The following is a 19351-nucleotide window of genomic DNA, read 5'->3' on the forward strand; positions in this document are numbered from 1 at the left end:
GAACATCTCAACCAAAATACAGTCGAGGACTTTAGGTCTGTGTTTTTTTCAAAATGGAAATATGGATTCATACTTTGCTGCACAGTTTTTTTTTTATAGCCTCATCAGCCAACCCTAAAAAGTTTCATAACACAAACACCATGTATTCTCCAGTTTTGAAAGTCAAATTAGTCCCACAGAACACCCTTTTTCATTTTGCATGTGTACCTGCAGGAACTCAAGCAGCTACTGATCATTGTGTAGCTGGTGTAGTGTCCTGGACACTTTGACCTGGAGATTTTCATTTCTGTACAAGCGGCTCCAGCAACAGCTCCATCGTTGTGCTGCTCTCATTTATGTCCCGTTAACAGTGTGAGGCACTGCTGTGACTCCAGGTTCGACTCCAGGAAAACAGGTCAGCTGATCTTTCTATATTGATTACCTTTCTGTAATGTACATCTCATGTTTTCCTACAGAACCTATTATGAAATGTCGTACAACATTTGAAAGTTGCACATTTCACAGAGGAATGAGTGTTTCAGCAGGTTTCACTATCACAACACAAATGTTTCTGTAACTTTTGGTAATGTACTCATGAATTACTCTGAATGCCTTTATTGTTTTTACATTTTTCATTTCAGGAATTCAGTGCAGTCATAATATAACTTTATCTAACAGCCCATTTAATCTGATATGACCAGGATAGCACTGTAGGATTCATTGGAGTTTCAACTGCTGATTAATACCTTATATTGACCAAACTACACTATTGTGTGCTGTACAGTAAATGTTTTGTATACTGCCTATAGATGCTAAATGCTAGATGTTACCAGACAGACGAGGACTCGTGTCTAAGTGTAATTCATGTAAGTAGAATTTTGTGCAGTAGAAACTGTGTAAAGTGCAGAATAATCCATGGAAGAGTCAGAATAAGCCTGAGTGAAAAGTTAAAAAAAGGAGCAAGAAAAATTTTTTTTATCTAAAAACATCTCATCTATAAAAAATTCTTTTTTTTAATAAAATCAGCATTGGAATGTGAAGAGTGTGACTCAGATGGCTGAAGCCTCGTATTAGCTTCAGCTGAACCTGGACTGTGGCGTTTGTCTCCCGTTGCCGTCATTGGAATCGTTTTATTTCTGTTTGACCCTAACAGACAGGAGGAGAAATCAAAGCTACTTAAAACTGCTTCAATGTACTTTTGGGTGTGTGAGTTATTTTGAAGTAGACATAAAAAAACGGAAGCTATCTTTTGAAGAGGGGTTTAGAGAGAAAGTTTTGGTGTTTTCCTGTGAGCCCAAGAAACTTGTTATAGATAAAATGGTGACTACAGTGGCCACAGTTTGATCTGCCCCCTTCATTAGCCATACAAAATATATGTCAGGTGTGTAGCTATAACTATTTCCAGACCATGTTACGAGACCTCGCTCAGAAGAAAGAGCAAGTAAGAAAGTATAGCTCAGTCTCATCGGTAAAAAAAAGGAGACATGTTTGGTTTGCATTGTTAAACTAATCTGCCATTCAGTCTAATTTTTATGATGCCTATAATTTATTATGTTTTTATGATATTCTGTCTGTCATGTATGTAAATGGGAAGGACAAGAGGTCAGCCTCACCTCTCAATACAAAGTAGTCCAGTGCTTTAACTAACATTTCTGCCAGTGTCAACAAAAACTGAACATTATCTGCTTTGTTAAGGTAGAAATTACAGCAGAGGTGTGGTATTGAATGGTGAAAGATTGTACAGATGTGCCTAATAAAATGGAAACTGAGTGTATATTGTCAGACAATACCAATTTAATGACCCTATGTTATTTATAATTTGCAGAGCCAGGATGTGGGCCTTTATATTTCTGTGTATCGTGGGACTAAGCATCCATCAGGTCAGTCAGTAACATGGACGTAAACCTTTAAATTCAAAGCATTAAATTGCATTAAATTTAATGGTTTTCTCTTGACTTTTACAGTCTGCTGGAGAAGGTAAAATGATTTGTATAACTTTCAAAATCAGCAAATAGTTTTCATCCTAACATTGTGCTGAGAGCAGAGAGAGAGTCTTTTGATGTCTGTCTGTCTTTCATGTTCCAGACAACTCAACACAAATGTATTACGCCAAACTGATAATAGAGAAAGAGGCAATTGGAAACATAACACATAAACTGACATCTATTGTGAATAACGTCACACTGCAAGTTCACGAGGCTCAAATGACAACAAGTAAATTATTTTTCTAATATTTCAAATACTGTATGATTACTATATGATGTGATTGATCCCAGTAAAGTAAAACTGTTGTGCTTTTTTTCTAATAAGGGTGTCAGAATGTCTCGAGCAACACAGAGTGTTCCTGTGAGTCAGGCTACAGATGGAGCGATAAAGTTTGTCAATCTAAGAAATGTTGCGGCAACAGCACCTGCATCTTCCCACAAAACTCATCCCACATGTGTGTTTCAGACACCACAGGTACCTGGTCATTTTACTGTTTGCACGACTGTGTGTGTGTGTGTGTGTGTGTGTGTGTGTGCGTGCGTGCATGCGTGTGTGAATCAAGCATGTAAGTGTCACAAAAACTGACATCTTTTTCCTTCACAGTTAATATCACAGGATCCGTCACTATAACAGGAACGTCTCATCAAGATTGTCTGGCAGAAAAAGACTCTGAGCAATTTCAAACTTGTAATAACAATTTGTTACAAAAGGTAAAAACAACAACATTCATGAATAAACAGCACATTACTTCATTAATTACCTTTAGGTATTTTCATTTTCCAACGATATACTGATCTGTGAAAAATTATTAAGTGAATGATGTTGTTGACTTGCAGATGAAGAAAGTGTACAGCACTTTGACTGGATTTGACGTCTTGAAAATTACCAAATATAGGTATTTGATTTTTCTTTCAAATAAAATAGTTGCCATTATATTTACTGGCGTTTGTTTTCAATATGTGACAGAAATCTATTTTTTTTCCTCACTGAAGTGTTGGAAGCATCATCGTAGATTTTGAAATGATCATTGTTTCCAACCTCAAGCCTGAAGCTCTGATTAATAAATCAAATGCCCTGACTGAGACTCTGTCTGGCTTACTTAAGCTGGAAACCACAGGTAATTTTTTATGTATATATGTAATTATATAATTGCTTCAATACTTTTAAATAAGTAGACAAGAGTAATAACAAAGTCCCAAGAAACCTAAAAACAGGTCGGTGTAAATATATGTTTTTCATGTACTTTAATGCAAATATTTGTGTTAATAACTTAATTAAACCAGTTGTGCACTTTCTTCACAAGATCGTGATAGAGATGGAATATATTACAATACATAGAAACATACTGTAGTGAAGTACATTATAACAAAATAATAATAAGTAAATACATTATTGAACTGATAAAAACAATAGATCAATATTTGTATTACTGTGTATACTGTATGTATAATATAATAATAAATAATATAACTATGTTAACAAAGTGTGTGTATGTAAATAATAGATTCCATAATATTTTTGATTCTGTCAAAATATTCAATAGATACCAAGACTCTAAAAGATTTGAATTTTAGGTTGCGTTTAGGTTGAGTCAATACAGACAAGTAGTCCTTAAAGTGCTGTGGCTAAAATCATATTTCACTGATAAAGATTCATGAATTCTTAAGATTTTGGCATCTGAAGCTTAAGCTGTTGTTCCAATATAAAATGGAGGGAAATAACAATTATTCTGTGGTTCCCACAGCGCTGGAAAATGATATTTGAAGGCTTCAACAATAATTCAACAATTCCTTGGTCAAGTGAATACATTATCCTGCAGCCTCTCGAAAACTGCACAGGCTCACAGACAGACACACATCATACCTTTGGGATGTGGCTTCGTTATGGTCTCCATCCTGATGAACCTGTCATTTCTCTCAGGTGTTGTCTCTTTAAGCATGCCAGAGAACCCTGTGAGTTACAACTCCCAGCACAACCTCATGTGCACATCGAAGACGGACCTGGACACCCTACCAGTGTGGCAGCTGAAGAAAGACGATAAATTCCACGGCATAACTAATGGCACAGAATCAGTGGTGGTGTCAAACACACGCCAGAGCACACTCACGATCAAAAACGTGTCAGAAATCTGGGAAGGTACGTTAGTTTCAGCCACTGTACTTATATTTGAGATATTTATCCTGCCTGTTGTCAGTGTGTGTGTAAATGAAAGGGTGTGGTGGAAAGTAACAAAGTAAATTTACTTGATTACTGTATTTAAGTAAATTTTGAGGTAATTGTAGGCCACTACATGAGAAATTACGTCTTATGCCACTGTATACTACAGTAGTACATTTTGTTAACAATACAATTAATGGCTTTGAATGCAACCTAATGTTCAGACAGAAAGAAATGTTGAATATCTCGATACCGATTCTGATACTAGACTGTTCCAGCTGTCACCATTGCATTAAAAACAGTTTTTTAACAGCTAATAACCTTCTATAGATGTGATATGATTGCTATAACTGTACAGTATAGCTCAGATTAAAACATGACTCTAATCATTAACTCACTAACACATGAACTCTAATCCCGCTGTGTGTTTTTTTCCTCAGGAGAGTACAAATGTACCTTCCTCCAGAAGTCAGAATCATACACCATAGCTCACACTGCCAGCGCTGTCATGGATGTAGCCCTCCTGCCAATCATTAGCAACACCACGGATCCAGGATTTCCATCCTGCCAAGAAAGGGATTTACAGACAGTGACAGGCAAATGTGCGATAAAGAAAAGCTATGAGAATTATACTGTGACATGGACAAAACACGACATCGAGGCCAGCGTGACTCCTAAACCTTATGGTAAGTACATTTTTCCTGTGTTCATACTCATTTATTCATCAAATGAATCGTTGAGCAAACCTGTTATGAAAAAATACATGACATGCATGTGTGGTCCTTGCAGAGTCTATTGATGGAGAACTTGTTTATATGGCTGAGACGGTGGTTTCCTGCAGCTCATCCTCGAAGAAGCCACAACTAACGTGCACGTTTACAAACAGGCGCAATCAAAACAGAAGTGCTTCAGTTTGTATCAATATCATATATGGTATGTTTTCACGTTTGTTAAGACATTGTCAGAACAGAGTGACTCTATATTTGCTAGCAATATATTCATTTTTTGCAATTTTATTTGAGTGTCCAAATTGTCGGTGTGAATTTTATGTTCTATAAATGAATCCCACAATGGAATGGATGAGACAGTGTACATGACTCCCACAGTGCTTTGTCTTTGATAGGTTCATGATTCATAAGTGACAGAAATCTCTCTAAATTATTTTATCATATACAGCAGTGCCTCCCTGTCCTGTGACCCTTCAAGCAAAGTATTGTCTACTAGAAACCTTAAGACACAGGTTGCAAACGTCTGAGTTGTATCCAACAGTTTTCTCTAATGAACTGAACATACTCGGTTATTTAAGGTCTAAATGTAGAGGCAAAGGCTTTAGTGATTAAAAAAAAAAAGAAAAAAGGGTTAGGACCAAAAGCTCCAGAAAAAGAAAACACAATCCAGCCACAACCATTAGCACATCAGCATCGACATGTCTCCACAAGGTGTTAGAAACATTTCTTTGAGATTATTTCTGCAGCGTTCTCAGGTTAGAACATGTTTTTCCATGTCATGAGTGAACCTGTGATATAGGACATGTTGCTGGATTGAGGATGGGCGTAGTTTCAGACACAGCAGATATTTGTGTGATAGATTAAATATTTTATACCTCAATGATCTTCACATGCTTCAGATGAATTTCAGATGAACGTACCGTCTCGTTATCCTTAACTGCAGACAGTTACCGCACCGTTTCAGTTACCATATGTGAGAAATGATAAATCAAGTCTCAACTTTTTCTCTCAACACAGCTGGTGAAAAATACTGTGAACCTGAAGGTGACTGGGAAGTGACCAAAGCTGGGTTCACTGCGGTGTTACACTGCGAGAATGAGGATGGACAAAGACGAAGAGAATGCAATAATAAGTAAGGCTGCAATTAATCATCATTTCTAATAAATAATCTGCCAGTTATTTAGTTATTATTTGGTATATTGTCCAAACATAATTAAAAAATGCCAAACACACAGCATGTTCAACACAGCTGCTTGTTTTGTCTAAAATTTAAACTGAGCTGAAAAAAAAAAAGACTTAAACGATTAATAAATAATCAGATCTTTTGACAATTCATTTTCTGATTGACTAATTGTGAATTAACTAACTGTTCCAGCACTACACCGGCGAAATGGGAGGAGGAAGAATCGGATTGTGTGAACCGGAACGTGAGTCGCGTGCTACAAAGTGCAAATGTAAGCTTTAATAACTGAAGTTAAAAAAACCTGAGGTGCCATAAATCCTGGAACCCAAAAGCTATTACATGCCCCAAAATTATATTCTTTATAGATGGGATTATCAAGTTTAAATTCATTAAATCCTTGGTAGTTGCTGGGAACTGATCATCACCCATTAACCATGATTGTTGTTGCAGATGGTTGACATTGGTCTTGGCTCACTAGATGAAAATGCTGCACAAGTATTTTCCCGCCTTGAGATCGTCACTAATAAGACAGACTCTATCAGAGGTTTCGCCAACATGGAAGCATCGGTTAGAGTGCTCTCGACCTTGAGTCAAAAGCTAACTCGCATAAACAATGACTCAACTGTGAATGTAAGTATTACAGAATCTTTTCTTATCTTTTTCCTGAAATTGAGTTTAAAAGGGAATTACCAGTGCTCATATTTTTAATTCAAACTTATGAAATCAGAATCTCTTGTTGATACTATTTATACTTGATATTTGTTCTGCAGTAGTTCACATTCACTCATGTCTGTTATCTAGTGGTTTTCACTGGGGTGAGTCTGTACTTAAAGCTCTTTCAGTTATAAACAATGTCCGACCTGCTTTAAGTTATTGTTCATGCTAACCAAACATTTCCTGTTAATGCTGTTTCATATTATGGTGGCTTTTGTCTTAAAGGAGTCACAGGAAATGCCACCACGCTAAAAATACATGTTTATCAAAGTGCATCAAAATAAGCCAATGGCCATTATTCAGCATTTTGTGACAGTGGATCAGCTGTAAATACTGCAGAAAGTAATGGAAATATAAGGACCAGCTGTTGTGAGCTGACAGATGACAGACTACACACCTCAGAAAACTGTACAGTGCTCAGCTGAAATCAGATCCCAGTAGCCTGTGGTGGAAAAAGATACGAATTACTACTCACCACAAATCTTAAGGATTACAACGTCGAGCCTCCAATATGTTTTGTGCAAGTATTCAGTATAAATACTGTCAGATACGTTTTCCATGCATCCATGTACTGCCAGGCTTTTCCTAACTTTGGCCAGACATGTACTTAACAGCAATTAAAACAAGCTCCTTTCTTTTCAGAACCTTCTCGACTCATCCAGCAATTTGCTGGAGGAATCTCTTGAAAACTCTTGGACAGGAAAAACCAACAAAGAGAATTTGTCATTGGCTGAGACATATCTGAGTTCTTTTGAGCAGTTAATTGAGGTGACAAATGTAACAAACAACAAGACAAAAACAAATATAGAGGTTTCCGTATGCAGGAGCGAACAGGGGTCAGAGTGTAACAACAAAGTGTTCAACGTCACAGTCAAGCTTGCTGGATCAGACAATAGCACTGTAAAAACAGCTGGATTTAAACAACTGGACAAGTATTTGCCCAATAGAGATGAGGAGTTCAAGCCTAACAGCATTGTTGTGTCAACAACTACTGAAAAGAAACTGGATTCAGTCAAGGTTGAAATTAAGTTCGAGTTGCTCAGTCCACGGCCTCGCAATGTTAAGATGCAGTGTGTCTCATGGGACAACGTCAGCGGACAGTGGTCATCGTATGGATGTCAGTGGAAAGGTGCTTCTGATGAGGGAGGCTGCGTTTGCACACATTTGTCCTCGTTTGCCATTCTAATGTCGAAGTATCCGGTGGAGATCCCTGGGATGGATGTGATAACCAAGGTCGGACTGTCTGTATCAGTCGTGTCTCTAGTTATTAGTCTTGTGATAGAAATGATTGTCTGGAGTGCTGTAGTTAAAACAAATACTTTATATTTGCGCCATATCGCCCACATTAACATCTCTCTGTGCCTGCTGGTTGGAAATTGCTGTTTTTTAGCATCTTCGAAGCCAAATCTTTCAGATATCTGGTGTAAGACCACTGTGGTGTTGAAGCATTTCTGTTACTTGTCCATGTTCTTTTGGATGTTGTGTCTGAGCACAACGCTTCTTCATCAGGCAATTTTCATGTTCCATAATGTGAGCAAGAAAAACTACCTGAAGTTCTCGTTGATCCTGGGCTATGCATGTCCTTTACTTATTGTTACGATCACGTTTCTTACCAACAGTGCTGGTGCTGAAGGCTCATACTACTCCATTGATACCTGTTGGCTAATTTACACTAAACCTTTGCAAGGGTCCATCCACACATTTCTCATACCAGTGGGTATAATTGTTTTCGTCAATGTGTTCTCCATGCTGGTGGTGATCATGAAGCTTTTGGATCACCCTAAGAATGCAGGAACTTCTCATGAAAAAGAAAAAGCAGCTGCCAAAACTGTCATAAGGACGGTTATTCTCCTGACGCCAATCTTCGGTGTCACTTGGATTGTTGGATTCGGTGTAATGCTGATTGATCTCACATCTGGAGTCATGGCGTTAGTGATCAATTACGCCTTCACCCTGCTGAACGCTTTCCAGGTACAGTCAGAATAATCTCCAACTAAACATCTGCATAAATAAAGGTATTTCTTGCTCAGTCATCTCTGTCATTTCATCTGCAGGGTTTGTTCATTTTGTTAACCACATGCTTGGGGGACAAACAGGTAATGTAATAAATCATGTTGTTTGATACCCTGTTACAATGGTAGTAGGCCAGTAGGGTATTTTTCTTGAATCGCCATTTTGAAATTACATCAACCAGCATTCAGTAAGAATTTTTATTATTGTTATTACTCTCCGGTTCTTGTACAAATTAAACAAAAAGGACATAATGTTAATAAATGAACTTCACAGGTGCTGGTCAGCTGATTTTGTTCCCTTCAAACAGCAGCTTGTTGTTTCACCCTATTTCTTGTCTTTATGCTAAGCTAAGCTAATCAGTTGCTAGCTTCAGCTTTATATTTAATGAATGGAGACATGTTTGGGAGCATTTTAAGCTTTGAAACATTGACAAATATGGGAAGAAATATTAGATATATATATTTGAAAATCTGGATGTGTATCCATATTACAACATATCATCAAAAGTTAGATTTTTTTTTTCAAAAGTTAAATGTGTAATAAGAAATGTTCAACAACAAACAGGTTGTATAACATCATTTAAAATGTTTGAATCCAATTTTGACAGACCCGTGAAGCACTGCTGAGTCACCTCAAGAAAAATGTAAGTGCGCTCCAACTGGTTTTACTCACGCAGTATAAAAAAACACCGCAGTGACCACTGAATAACTTTATTCGTCCTTCTCCTTTCCTCAGCGGGCCTCAGCATCCATCAGTGACAGCACCACAAAGTTAGACTCAACAATGAAGAAGTGAACATTGCTTCAAATATGTCTACTCTTAAATAACAACACACTACATCCCACACAGAAAACCACAGATAACTGCATAATGAGCTACATTTACCCAATGATTTGACTGTTTTTGTTTCATTTTGTTATTTATTGTGATACAAGTTTAAATCCACTGTATAATATTGTAATGTGTGTTTAGCAGATGTGTTTCTGACAGGAAAGAGGCTGCATCCTTTGTTTGTGGCTTTATATTACACCTCATATTAATGTCAGCTGAGGTTTAAGCCATACTGCACGTATTACATTTTTTTTAACGCACTGGCTGAAAGGCTACAGGGATGTCACTGTTGCTCGCACTCTGTTGTGTGAGGTGAGTTCAGCCTACGTCTGAATGTTGCTTGTAGAGTTCCTGTTTTCTTCATTTTCTTTGCCCTGCTCTGCCCACTCCTCGTCCGTGTCCTCCTCTGAAATCCCTTTCTGGGCTGCCATCTCGCGGTAGGCCTGGCACTCGGGCTCTGCTCTGCAATATACAAAAGCAGGGCAGTTTACTCACTTGACTGATGTATTGAGTTATTGTATAAATTACCTTGCTGTGCATTTGAAAGAAAAGCTTTGTTTAAACAAGAAAAGTTCAATTAAAGTGTGAAAATCAAGGAAGCGTTATTCGCAGAGTAAAATAACACAATCTGGGCTTCACTTCATACTTTTTAAGGAATTGAACGCAGTCCCGGTGTCCATATATTTCGGCTATCCGCACCGGTTTGTCTCCACAGCAGTCCTCCTTGTCTACGGGAGCATGGAGGGAGTGCAGAAGCCGCAGCACGGCCAGCTGGCCGGACTCAGCAGCGAAGTGGGCAGGAGTCCATCCGTGCTCTGTCCTCAGACACGGCGGAGCTCCGTGCTCAATCAGGATCCTGACTGTCTCTGTGTGTCCTGTGGAAAAGATCACAGTGTGGTCTGACACAGGCATTTCAGCACCTGGTGACTTTTATAATCTAGTCTGTTAAGAAGAAATTCTTATTTACAGTAATAAGAAAATTCTTACAACCACAAGAAGGTAATAAGAACAGTAATGAAACAAAAAGGGCTCTATGCATTCAGTGCTCTTTGCATAATTCATTACCCAACAAAAAAACAAAAGGGTATTAGACACAAAACAGTTACTCAATTTATACATTTTGACAACATTTTTGATAACTGATTAACTGTTTATGTCATTTATCCAATAAAACACCAAACATTCCCCAATTCCACCTTCTGAAATGTGACCAACAGCTGCTTTTCTTTGTTTTATATCATTGCAAATACAGTATCTTTGGGTTTTGTCCTAACATTTGAAGCTCTGGGGAAATTTTTCAAGATATCCTGACATTATATAAAATGAACAGTTACTTAAAAAAAAATGTAATGTAAAAATTTAACGATTAATCTGTCAAATGATTCATAATGAAAATATAAATTGAAGCCCAGTCAAATCTGGAAAGAACACTTGGAAAGATTGAGTTGAATAATTTTGAAACATTTCTATTTTATATCTCGTTATTTTATATATATGTATCTTGTACAAAGTTTGGTCACAACTAAATTATGAAATTAACAGAAGTTCTTTTGTTTTTTATGGTGCAAAAAAAAAAAACCAACCTATTAATGGTCTGAAAACACTGTAAATTACTAGACATGTTAAACCTGGGAAGTTAAAACATGGTCTGACCTTGTTTTTCAGTTTTTGTTATTCATTTTAAAATGTAAGACCTGTTTTGTTCCACTTCTCAAGACTATCTGACAACACAGAGACTTGATTTGGTTTTATATATTAAATATTATATAATTATATCAAGCTATTAATCTAGATTTATTTATATTTTATATTTTTAAAAAAGCAGAGCTACAATAAATGTCCCGCAGGAAGACAATCCAGATGCGCTGACAGCTGCAGACAGCGGTGACAGGTGTGTCTAGGAACTGGTGACGTGCCACCTCCACGTCATCAGTTTCTAGTCACACCTGTCACCTGTGGGGGCTTTCCATTGGTCCTCCGCCTACCTCGAGCCGCGGCCCAGTGAAGGGGCGTCTTGCAGCTCCAGTCCACGTCTCTCTGGTTGGGGTTGCATCTGTTTTGCCTCAGAATCTCCTCAACCTGGTCCAGGTCTCCTGCTGCTGCAGCTTGGTGCAACTCGGTCATGTCGTTACAACGGTTGCCCAGCAACGGTTGACCTCCTGACCCGGAAACGGTGACCAGGAAACGGTGATGCCGCCACCTGCTGTCGGTCCAGATGAGTCGTTAACCCTTTTAGCACCATAATAACAGATATATTTATTAAAACCTGGTCTTTTTGTCTATTTTTGTCAATAATTGTGTCAAAAAAATGTAAATAATTTAAACCCTTTTTCCAGAAGTAGAACTTTCAAAATCTGTCAAGTGTTTATCATTCTCATGTGATTAAATACCTAAAGCTGTGTGTTATAAGGAGAAAAGGACAAAAACGGAACTGAATTTTCTTCAACTTTCTTTTTATAAATTCTTGAAAAGTGCAGATTGAACATTTCTGAGATTGCAAAAGTGTAATCCAGGAGGAGTTGAGGATTTGAAATACAACCACCGGTGACCCCCGTGGTTGGAAAAGGGTTAAATATGCTTAGAAAAAGAAGAATTATGTTTGGTTTTAAAAGTAAGTGACAGTAACTTCAGCAATGACATGAAAGTCTAAATTCCCTTTCTTTAAAGTGAACAACTGATCTGGTCACCTATAATGGAAACGTTAGAAAAAAATATATTTTGAATTTAAGTCAGAGATAAAATCCTTTCATAGAGAATTTGATCTATTTAAAGCAAAATTCTATTTTATACAATTTCCCTGATGAACCTTGCTTACTAGCATCTGAATTTTGATTCCATATACACGTATATGTACATAAGTACCTAAAATCTCCGATAGGAAATGTTATTGCTAACACTCGCACATTTGATCACTTTCATCTCAATGCAAATAAAGAGTGACTGTATAACTCACCATAGTTAATGCTGAAGCGCAAAACGCCTGTTATTTCCTCATAGAATAGCTAACATACCCTGCAAAACAGCTTGTTACAATGCATAAAATCCAATTAAAACATTTTCACTCCTTTATTCTTCCATTCAAGTGTGTTTATTGACAAAGTGACTACACGACAAGCTTCATTTCATTTCATAGAATAATAGTAAAAGTTTGAAAGAGACAAACATGTTTTGCCACAAATCAAGAATGCTCTGTCAAAACTGGGTTTCCCCTCAAGCATTTGTCCAAGTCCAGAGCTGAAAGAAATAAACAAACATTAGATCACATTTTGAAAACATTAAATTTAAAGGTGCTTTCAATTGTTCTCAGTTTCTGGATATTGGCTTTGTGATACCTGCATGAAGATGCATGACTTAAAATTAATAATTCAAACATCAGTTGTTTGCCAATAATGACAAAGTATTACTGTAAGTAGTAGGTTTTTAAAATCACAGTATAATCCTCATGACATGTATTAAATGTACTGCTGTCTTTGTAAAGAGCTAAGTGGATCAGAAAAACAAGTTGACAATTTAAGTCCTACCATTCATTTGATGGCTTTTTTCATTATTTTAAACTCCGACACTGTCATCCGCAGTCCTGGTTTCACCCTGGTTTGCTAAAGGTGAAAAGATCAAACGGCATTAAATGAGCTAGAAGATGTGACATTTATTGAAAACCTAATAAATCATAGTGGATATATTTCAATTTCTATAAACTATAGTCTGCTAACCTGAGTCCAAACAGTCTGCCAAGGCATAATCTGTGTCCTGTCCTTTCCAGTATTTCTTCATCAGTGTATTCACAACCACTCCCTCACACTCAACTTCCACTGCATACTGAGGAACTGCAATCTCTGAGTGATCCTCCACGTTGAACACTGTCACTCTGAGGGGTTTATCAACCAGGAGATTGTAGAAGTCCTCGTAAACTTGGTCGTCCCAGGTGCCCTCGGTCCCATCAAATCCATTCAAAGAGCATAAAAAGGCCTGAGGAGCCTTATCCAGCAGACTCTGAGGCAGTGATCTCACACTGTTGATGTCAACGTCAGATTCATTTCCATAGTCAATAAACAGAACATGAAGGGTAGCGTCAGTCCTCTTAATTACCTGAGCTCGATACCACTGATTGTCACTGGAAAAAAGAGCAAGGCATGGACTGCCAGGACCAAGAGTCTCTGGGAACATTGTGTCCTGCTGTGCCTGTCCTGCCTCCTGAGCAAACGCTGACAATTTGGTGAGCTCCTCTGTACTGGCATATTGACACCAGAAATATCCTGGTTCCACAATACAAGAGGCATACACACTCTCCGTCTGGGTTTTAGATATTTTTGGTTTCTTGTACGTGGAAGTATTTGCCTTTCCATTGGAAACATTAAAGTGTGTCGTGTTGGATGCAGTTTCACCACCCTGGAGTGAGTTTTCTGTTTGAGGGATTTCTTTCGTAACATGTTCTGTGACAACAGGTTTCCAATATTTCTGCATTGCATTATTTACAAGCACATTTTCACACTCAACTTGCACTGCATATTGAGGAACTGTGATTTCTGAGTGATCCTCCACGTTGAACACTGTCACTCTGAGGGGTTTATCAACCAGGAGATTGTAGAAGTCCTCGTAAACTTGGTCGTCCCAGGTGCCCTCGGACCCATCAAATCCATTCAAAGAGCATAAAATGGCCTGAGGAGCCTTATCCAGCAGACTCTGAGGCAGTGATCTCACACTGTTGATGTCAACGTCAGATTCATTTCCATAGTCAATAAACAGAACATGAACAGTATTGTCAGTCCTCTTAATTACCTGAGCTCGATACCACTGATTGTCACTGGAAAAAAGAGCAAGGCATGGACTGCCAGGACCAAGAGTCTCTGGGAACATTGTGTCCTGCTGTGCCTGTCCTGCCTCCTGAGCAAACACTGACAATTTGGTGAGCTCCTCTGTACTGGCATATTGACACCAGAAATATCCTGGTTCCACAATACAAGAGGCATACACACTCTCCATCTGGTTTTTAGATAATTTTGGTTTCTTGTACATAGAAGTATTTACATTTCCTTTGGAAACCTTAAAGTGCGTCATGTTGGATGCAATACGTCCAGGTGATTTTTCAGTTTGACGGCTTTCGATCGCAACATGTTCTGTGGCAACAGGTTTCCAATATTTCTGCATTGCATTATTAACGAGCATATTTTCACACTCAACTTCCACTGCGTACTGATGAACTGCAATTTCTGAGTGATCCTCCACGTTGAACACTGTCACTCTGAGGGGTTTATCAACCAGGAGATTGTAGAAGTCCTCGTAAACTTGGTCGTCCCAGGTGCCCTCGGACTCATCAAATCCATTCAAAGAGCATAAAAAGGCCTGAGGAGCCTTATCCAGCAGACTCTGAGGCAGTGATCTCACACTGTTGATGTCAACGTCAGATTCATTTCCATAGTCAATAAACAGAACATGAAGGGTAGCGTCAGTCCTCTTAATTACCTGAGCTCGATACCACTGATTGTCACTGGAAAAAAGAGCAAGGCATGGACTGCCAGGACCAAGAGTCTCTGGGAACATTGTGTCCTGCTGTGCCTGTCCTGCTTCCTGAGCAAACACCGACATCATGTTCAGGTCTTTAGTATTGGTGTTCTGGCACCAAAAGTAATGTGGTCCAACAATGCAGGAAGCATATACTTCCTCTGTCTTGTTTTGACAAATGTTTGGCCTCTTGTACATGCAGATGTTCACGTTTCCCTCAGGGCAAGGAAGAAGTGAAAGTTGTGTTATTTCTGAGTCACCTTGTATGAAAGTCTCTGCCAACCTTGTTTCTTTGTCCTCATGAATGACATCCAAAGTTAGTTGTCTTCCTTCATCCAGAGTTTTTCCATGTTCAATCTCTGGTGTGGAGACATTGGTTAGAGATTGTGAACTCATCTTTAGCTCACCTCTAGCACACGTTCCATCACTGCTTTGGACTTTCTTTTGCTCTGTTAACTTTAATACTGATACATTCATGAGCTCTTGTGTTAAGCAGTCTTCATTCGGCACACTAGTCCGTTCTGAGCTGTTAGAGAGCGGTGGGTCAGTCTGCTGAATGAAACCAGTCTTTTTTTGTCGTGCCATCTTTGATATCATCTCTCTGACTTTCACATTTACGTTCAGGGATCCATCAAACAATTCGACAATTAGCTTCCCTTTTTCCCCCTTTGCTACCACTGAAATGGTCAAACTGTGGCCAATGGCATGATCTGCAAACCACTGATTAACTTCCTCTGGCACTTCTCCTGGGACATCAAACAGTCCAAGTGGAACAGCCTGCACAGGAACAGACCTGGTGAAACTTCCTTCAGAGGGAAAGGATCGAATATCAGATTCATTCACTGTAAGTGTATCACCATAGTCCACAAAGTGCACTTTAAGTGTTGGGGGCATTTCTACTATTTGACCTCTGTGCCACTGATTATTAGTATACCTAACCAGGCAAATGCTATTAAGTCCAAGTGGGTGATCTGTGCACTGTGGCTGGCCAATTAATTGTTTAACATTTTCCGTGACTTTGTCAATCAAATGAGAATTTCTGTCCAGCTGGCAGTAGAAGTGACTAATATTCTCTGAAGAAGTTACCCACACTTTTTCTTTTCCTCCCACTTCAATATTGTGTGTGGAGGAATTATATGCATCTGGTGGGACTTGTGGAGGAATTTGCATGTAAGCTTCAGTCTGTGCACATTTCTCAGCCAGAAGCTTGCATGCACTGTCAGATGGTGTTTCAATATCTACTACATTAAGCAGCAGACCTTCTTCATCAGATGTTCTAGCTTTTACAACGCATTTCAACCCAATGTTTGATGTAGCACCCAAATCCACAAACTTCTGAAACTCTGCTAATGCAGCATCAGTCCAAGTGACAGCAGTGGCTTTAGTGGAATTCTTCAGATTGAATAAGCAACACTGGAAAGCCTGTGCATTCAGCCGTAAGAAAGCCGGGTCAATGGGGCGCACATCTTGCAGAGGGACCTTTCGAGTTTGACCATAGTCTATAAACCGCACATCTACAACAGGGGAGTGGTGACTTGCAATGATCTTTGCTCTGTACCACATGTTATTTTCTGGATTACGGGCAACACAGATAGACTCAACAAGGGGTTGCGGGTGGGCAGATGCATAGTGGTTTTGCAGGTCATGCATGAGAACTCTAAGAGAGTCGCCATTTTCTGTTGATTGGCACCAGAACTTCTGTAGACTTTCAATGCAAGATACTTTCACATCAATAATACTCCCCACAGTAATCACATCGTCATCACAAGCATGGTGGACCTCAGAGGGGAAACCTGTTGAAAGATGCCCATTGTTGTGTACTACAGGGCCTGGATGTTCTGAGTGCCCTTTGATGGGAATATCATCAGCACTAGGAGAGGGTCCATGATCCATCCTGCCATCGACTTCTAGGCTTTTGGTGCTTGCCAGAGTTTGCTCTTTTAAATCATCACTTACATCGACTTTGTTCTGTGAATCCATACATTGTTTGTCTCTGAGTGATGAGGGCATGGATTTGTTTCGGACAGTTGAATCTTGTTCAGTCTTAGAGGGTGGAAAAACTCCTACCTTCTCTAAAAAACAATCGCTTATGCATTCAGAATTAGCTGCGTAGAGTTTGACATAATAGACATCTTGAGGTGCAAGTGTATCGTAGTGGTCAAACCTGGCCAAGACTGTCTGGTTCAGGAGCAGTGATTTCAAGTAATCAGTCTGGTCTGCAGTCCACCCTGTGTCATTACCTTGTAGTCCATCGAGAGAACAGAGATAGGTGACAACTGGCATTCTCAGGAATTTTCCATGCAGTGGTCTAATGTCTCCAACTGGGACTAATTCAGTTTTTCCTTTATCCACATGCAAGACTTCTACAGCACAATCCTCAGTTCCAATGTTTTGCTTTAGTAAGGAGCGATGCCATCTGCCATTCATGCCTTTAGCAGCACATGTATCCCCGCAGGTCTGTGGTTGCACCTCTCCATAATCTGAGTCCTCTTCATAGTGCTGGTGGATCTCCTCTGACAATTTCTTCAATACCTTCGAAAAAATGTGCAGTTTGCAAAAAATGTTTTGTGGATCAGCTACCTCTGTAACATTAACAGTTTCAAACATGTCAGTTAACAGTTCTGGGTAAAAGTATTGTTCATGCTTCTCAATTTGGCAACTAACACTCAAATTCTGTTCCTGGGCCTCAGGAGCATCTCCTTTGGGTAAATGTAGACGTTTCAGTACGAGGCCTTTGAACTCGTACTCTGGGATCTTCTTTGCAACTCCAAAGTTACACATGTGCTCGGAAACAATTGGTATATCAAGGAGAATAGTCCTGTCTGGCATCAGTACTTGTTGAACCAGTCCCTTAAATCTATTTCCAGGCAGAGCCTTCAAAAACTTTGTGGCTTTTTCTGGCCAGTTACTGTCAAGGGAGAGGACATTTGCAAGTACACAAGATTCAATTTCGGGAGGAAAGAGAAAACTGTCACAGTGGGCCCATGCTAAAGCCTCACTTGTGGTGACAAGGGGCTGCCCCTGGTCAATTAGAAACACGTTGTAAGTTTCACTTTGAATGGATACAATGCGAGCTCTGTGCCAGGTGTCACTGATGCAAACCAGACAAAGGTCCCCTGGTTTTCCTTCTGATCCATAGAACAGCCTTTCAGGAATCTGAGTTTTCTCTCTCATCTGCTCATGAAGATAATTCCTTCCATCATCCATATTTACCCATAATTCCACAAAACCATAACTGGGGTTTAGGTTTACTCTCGTGATGAGAACAGGTACCTCTGATCCGGGCGTTGGAAGCCCGGGAATTGAACACATTGTGAAGCTCAGAGCTCAGCCACACCTGCAAAATGGAACAAAAAATGTATTAATGTTGAGGAAAATGAGTCCTTTGAATCATCATAAAGCTCCTAAAAGATTTGGCCATCAATATTAATTATTTCCAGGACAGTCACTAGCTGCTTCATGTCAAAATGGCTGCCATATGAGGATTGAGACCTGTACTAATACATGTCAACCCTCTACTGTCTTTAAAGCGCAGTGTTATCGCTGTACTATTCGGGTAAGTTGTCATTGCTGTGACATGAGTGTTTGTCTGAAGGAAGCTTACATCTGTTATCGTATCGACAAACTAACAGCAACATGGCACACACACAAAGGAATTCATGCCCTTGGAACAGGCATCCCGGGAAAAGAAATGACCCATTTTGCAAACACACATTTAAAATATATAAAAATGCATCTGCAGACGTGTTATTTGTATCAGCTTTAAATAAAACTCAGTGCAGTGGTGCAGTTTGCTGTGGACAATGGGTGGACCACAAACATCAAGACACATCCTATCTGACCCTAAACGTCTTTACTCTATGGCGAGTGGTAAGGGCCAAATGCACCTGCTGAAAAACAGTGGGATATAAATGATAAATATATTTTGATGAAGCAAAATAACGTTGACATTCAGTTCCCGTCCTCTCATCTGATGAGCAGACTCCAGGAGGCCGATGAACCGACTTCAAATGGACCTCACACAAGCCACCGCTTCCCGCCCTGTCCAGGTGTGTCACAGAACAACGCCCCCCCCCCCTCACCTGGATTCACCCGAACAACCTGCAGACTGCGGCGTCAGGACCAGAGACAGGACGTGTCCAGCCCGTCCTCAGCGTGCTCGGTGCGGCCTCCTGGGCCCCGGGCTGAACCGGGCTGCACGGCGGGGGGGCGGCGGGGGGGCGGGTCCTCGCCTGGGCTTTAAAGGCTCATAATGTCTCCA

General features: G+C 39.6%; 4 protein-coding genes across 4 annotated transcripts; 2 read left to right on the top strand and 2 right to left on the bottom strand.

Moving 5' to 3' along the window:
• The first annotated feature begins 1387 nt into the window (after positions 1-1387).
• Positions 1388-3180, top strand: LOC139633348 (adhesion G protein-coupled receptor F5-like). The gene is made up of 7 exons (XM_071498951.1): positions 1388-1420; positions 1944-1956; positions 2065-2193; positions 2290-2439; positions 2569-2675; positions 2802-2860; positions 2958-3180. Exons 1-7 carry the CDS (start codon positions 1388-1390, stop codon positions 3112-3114), a joined length of 648 nt encoding a protein of 215 aa, XP_071355052.1. The 3' UTR covers positions 3115-3180.
• Positions 3181-3580: 400 nt separating this feature from the next.
• LOC139632844 (adhesion G protein-coupled receptor F5-like) lies at positions 3581-9637 on the top strand. The gene is made up of 10 exons (XM_071498082.1): positions 3581-4101; positions 4563-4808; positions 4912-5055; positions 5868-5982; positions 6226-6304; positions 6484-6663; positions 7390-8718; positions 8802-8843; positions 9368-9403; positions 9496-9637. Exons 1-10 carry the CDS (start codon positions 3849-3851, stop codon positions 9553-9555), a joined length of 2484 nt encoding a protein of 827 aa, XP_071354183.1. The 5' UTR covers positions 3581-3848; the 3' UTR covers positions 9556-9637.
• On the bottom strand, positions 8956-11867 carry LOC139632846 (ankyrin repeat domain-containing protein 66). Its single transcript, XM_071498085.1, has 3 exons — positions 11577-11867; positions 10238-10466; positions 8956-10053 (listed from the first exon to the last, which is right to left on the bottom strand). The coding sequence occupies exons 1-3, from the start codon at positions 11713-11715 to the stop codon at positions 9915-9917; spliced, it is 507 nt and encodes a 168-aa protein (XP_071354186.1). The 5' UTR covers positions 11716-11867; the 3' UTR covers positions 8956-9914.
• A 282-nt stretch (positions 11868-12149) lies between these two features.
• Positions 12150-19306, bottom strand: LOC139632842 (tudor domain-containing 6-like). Its single transcript, XM_071498078.1, has 4 exons — positions 19173-19306; positions 13302-18427; positions 13113-13187; positions 12150-12825 (listed from the first exon to the last, which is right to left on the bottom strand). Exons 2-3 carry the CDS (start codon positions 18400-18402, stop codon positions 13141-13143), a joined length of 5148 nt encoding a protein of 1715 aa, XP_071354179.1. The 5' UTR covers positions 18403-18427; positions 19173-19306; the 3' UTR covers positions 12150-12825; positions 13113-13140.
• Positions 19307-19351: the final 45 nt, after the last annotated feature.

The sequence above is a fragment of the Trachinotus anak genome, unplaced genomic scaffold, assembly GCF_046630095.1.
Source record: "Trachinotus anak isolate AG129_WGS33_773 ecotype Australia unplaced genomic scaffold, CSIRO_AGI_Tana_v1 ptg000015l, whole genome shotgun sequence".
Taxonomy (NCBI): domain Eukaryota; kingdom Metazoa; phylum Chordata; class Actinopteri; order Carangiformes; family Carangidae; genus Trachinotus; species Trachinotus anak.

Excerpts from the sequence above, each read along its gene's own strand:
- LOC139633348 (XM_071498951.1), top strand. The coding sequence starts at position 1,388 with ATGTTACGAGACCTCGCTCAGAAGAAAGAGCAA. Across the intron at positions 2,194-2,289 it reads CGAGGCTCAAATGACAACAA|GGTGTCAGAATGTCTCGAGC; the intron begins GTAAATTATTTT and ends TTTTCTAATAAG. Across the intron at positions 2,440-2,568 it reads GTGTGTTTCAGACACCACAG|TTAATATCACAGGATCCGTC; the intron begins GTACCTGGTCAT and ends TTTCCTTCACAG.
- LOC139632844 (XM_071498082.1), top strand. The coding sequence starts at position 3,849 with ATGGTCTCCATCCTGATGAACCTGTCATTTCTCTCAGGTGTTGTCTCT. Across the intron at positions 5,056-5,867 it reads TTGTATCAATATCATATATG|CTGGTGAAAAATACTGTGAA; the intron begins GTATGTTTTCAC and ends CTCTCAACACAG. Across the intron at positions 8,719-8,801 it reads CCCTGCTGAACGCTTTCCAG|GGTTTGTTCATTTTGTTAAC; the intron begins GTACAGTCAGAA and ends TTTCATCTGCAG.
- LOC139632846 (XM_071498085.1), bottom strand. The coding sequence starts at position 11,715 with ATGACCGAGTTGCACCAAGCTGCAGCAGCAGGAGACCTGGACCAGGTT. Across the intron at positions 10,467-11,576 it reads TCACTGGGCCGCGGCTCGAG|GACACACAGAGACAGTCAGG; the intron begins GTAGGCGGAGGA and ends TCTTTTCCACAG. Across the intron at positions 10,054-10,237 it reads TGCGTTCAATTCCTTAAAAA|AGCAGAGCCCGAGTGCCAGG; the intron begins GTATGAAGTGAA and ends TGTATATTGCAG.
- LOC139632842 (XM_071498078.1), bottom strand. The coding sequence starts at position 18,402 with ATGTGTTCAATTCCCGGGCTTCCAACGCCCGGATCAGAGGTACCTGTT. Across the intron at positions 13,188-13,301 it reads GGCAGACTGTTTGGACTCAG|CAAACCAGGGTGAAACCAGG; the intron begins GTTAGCAGACTA and ends TTTCACCTTTAG.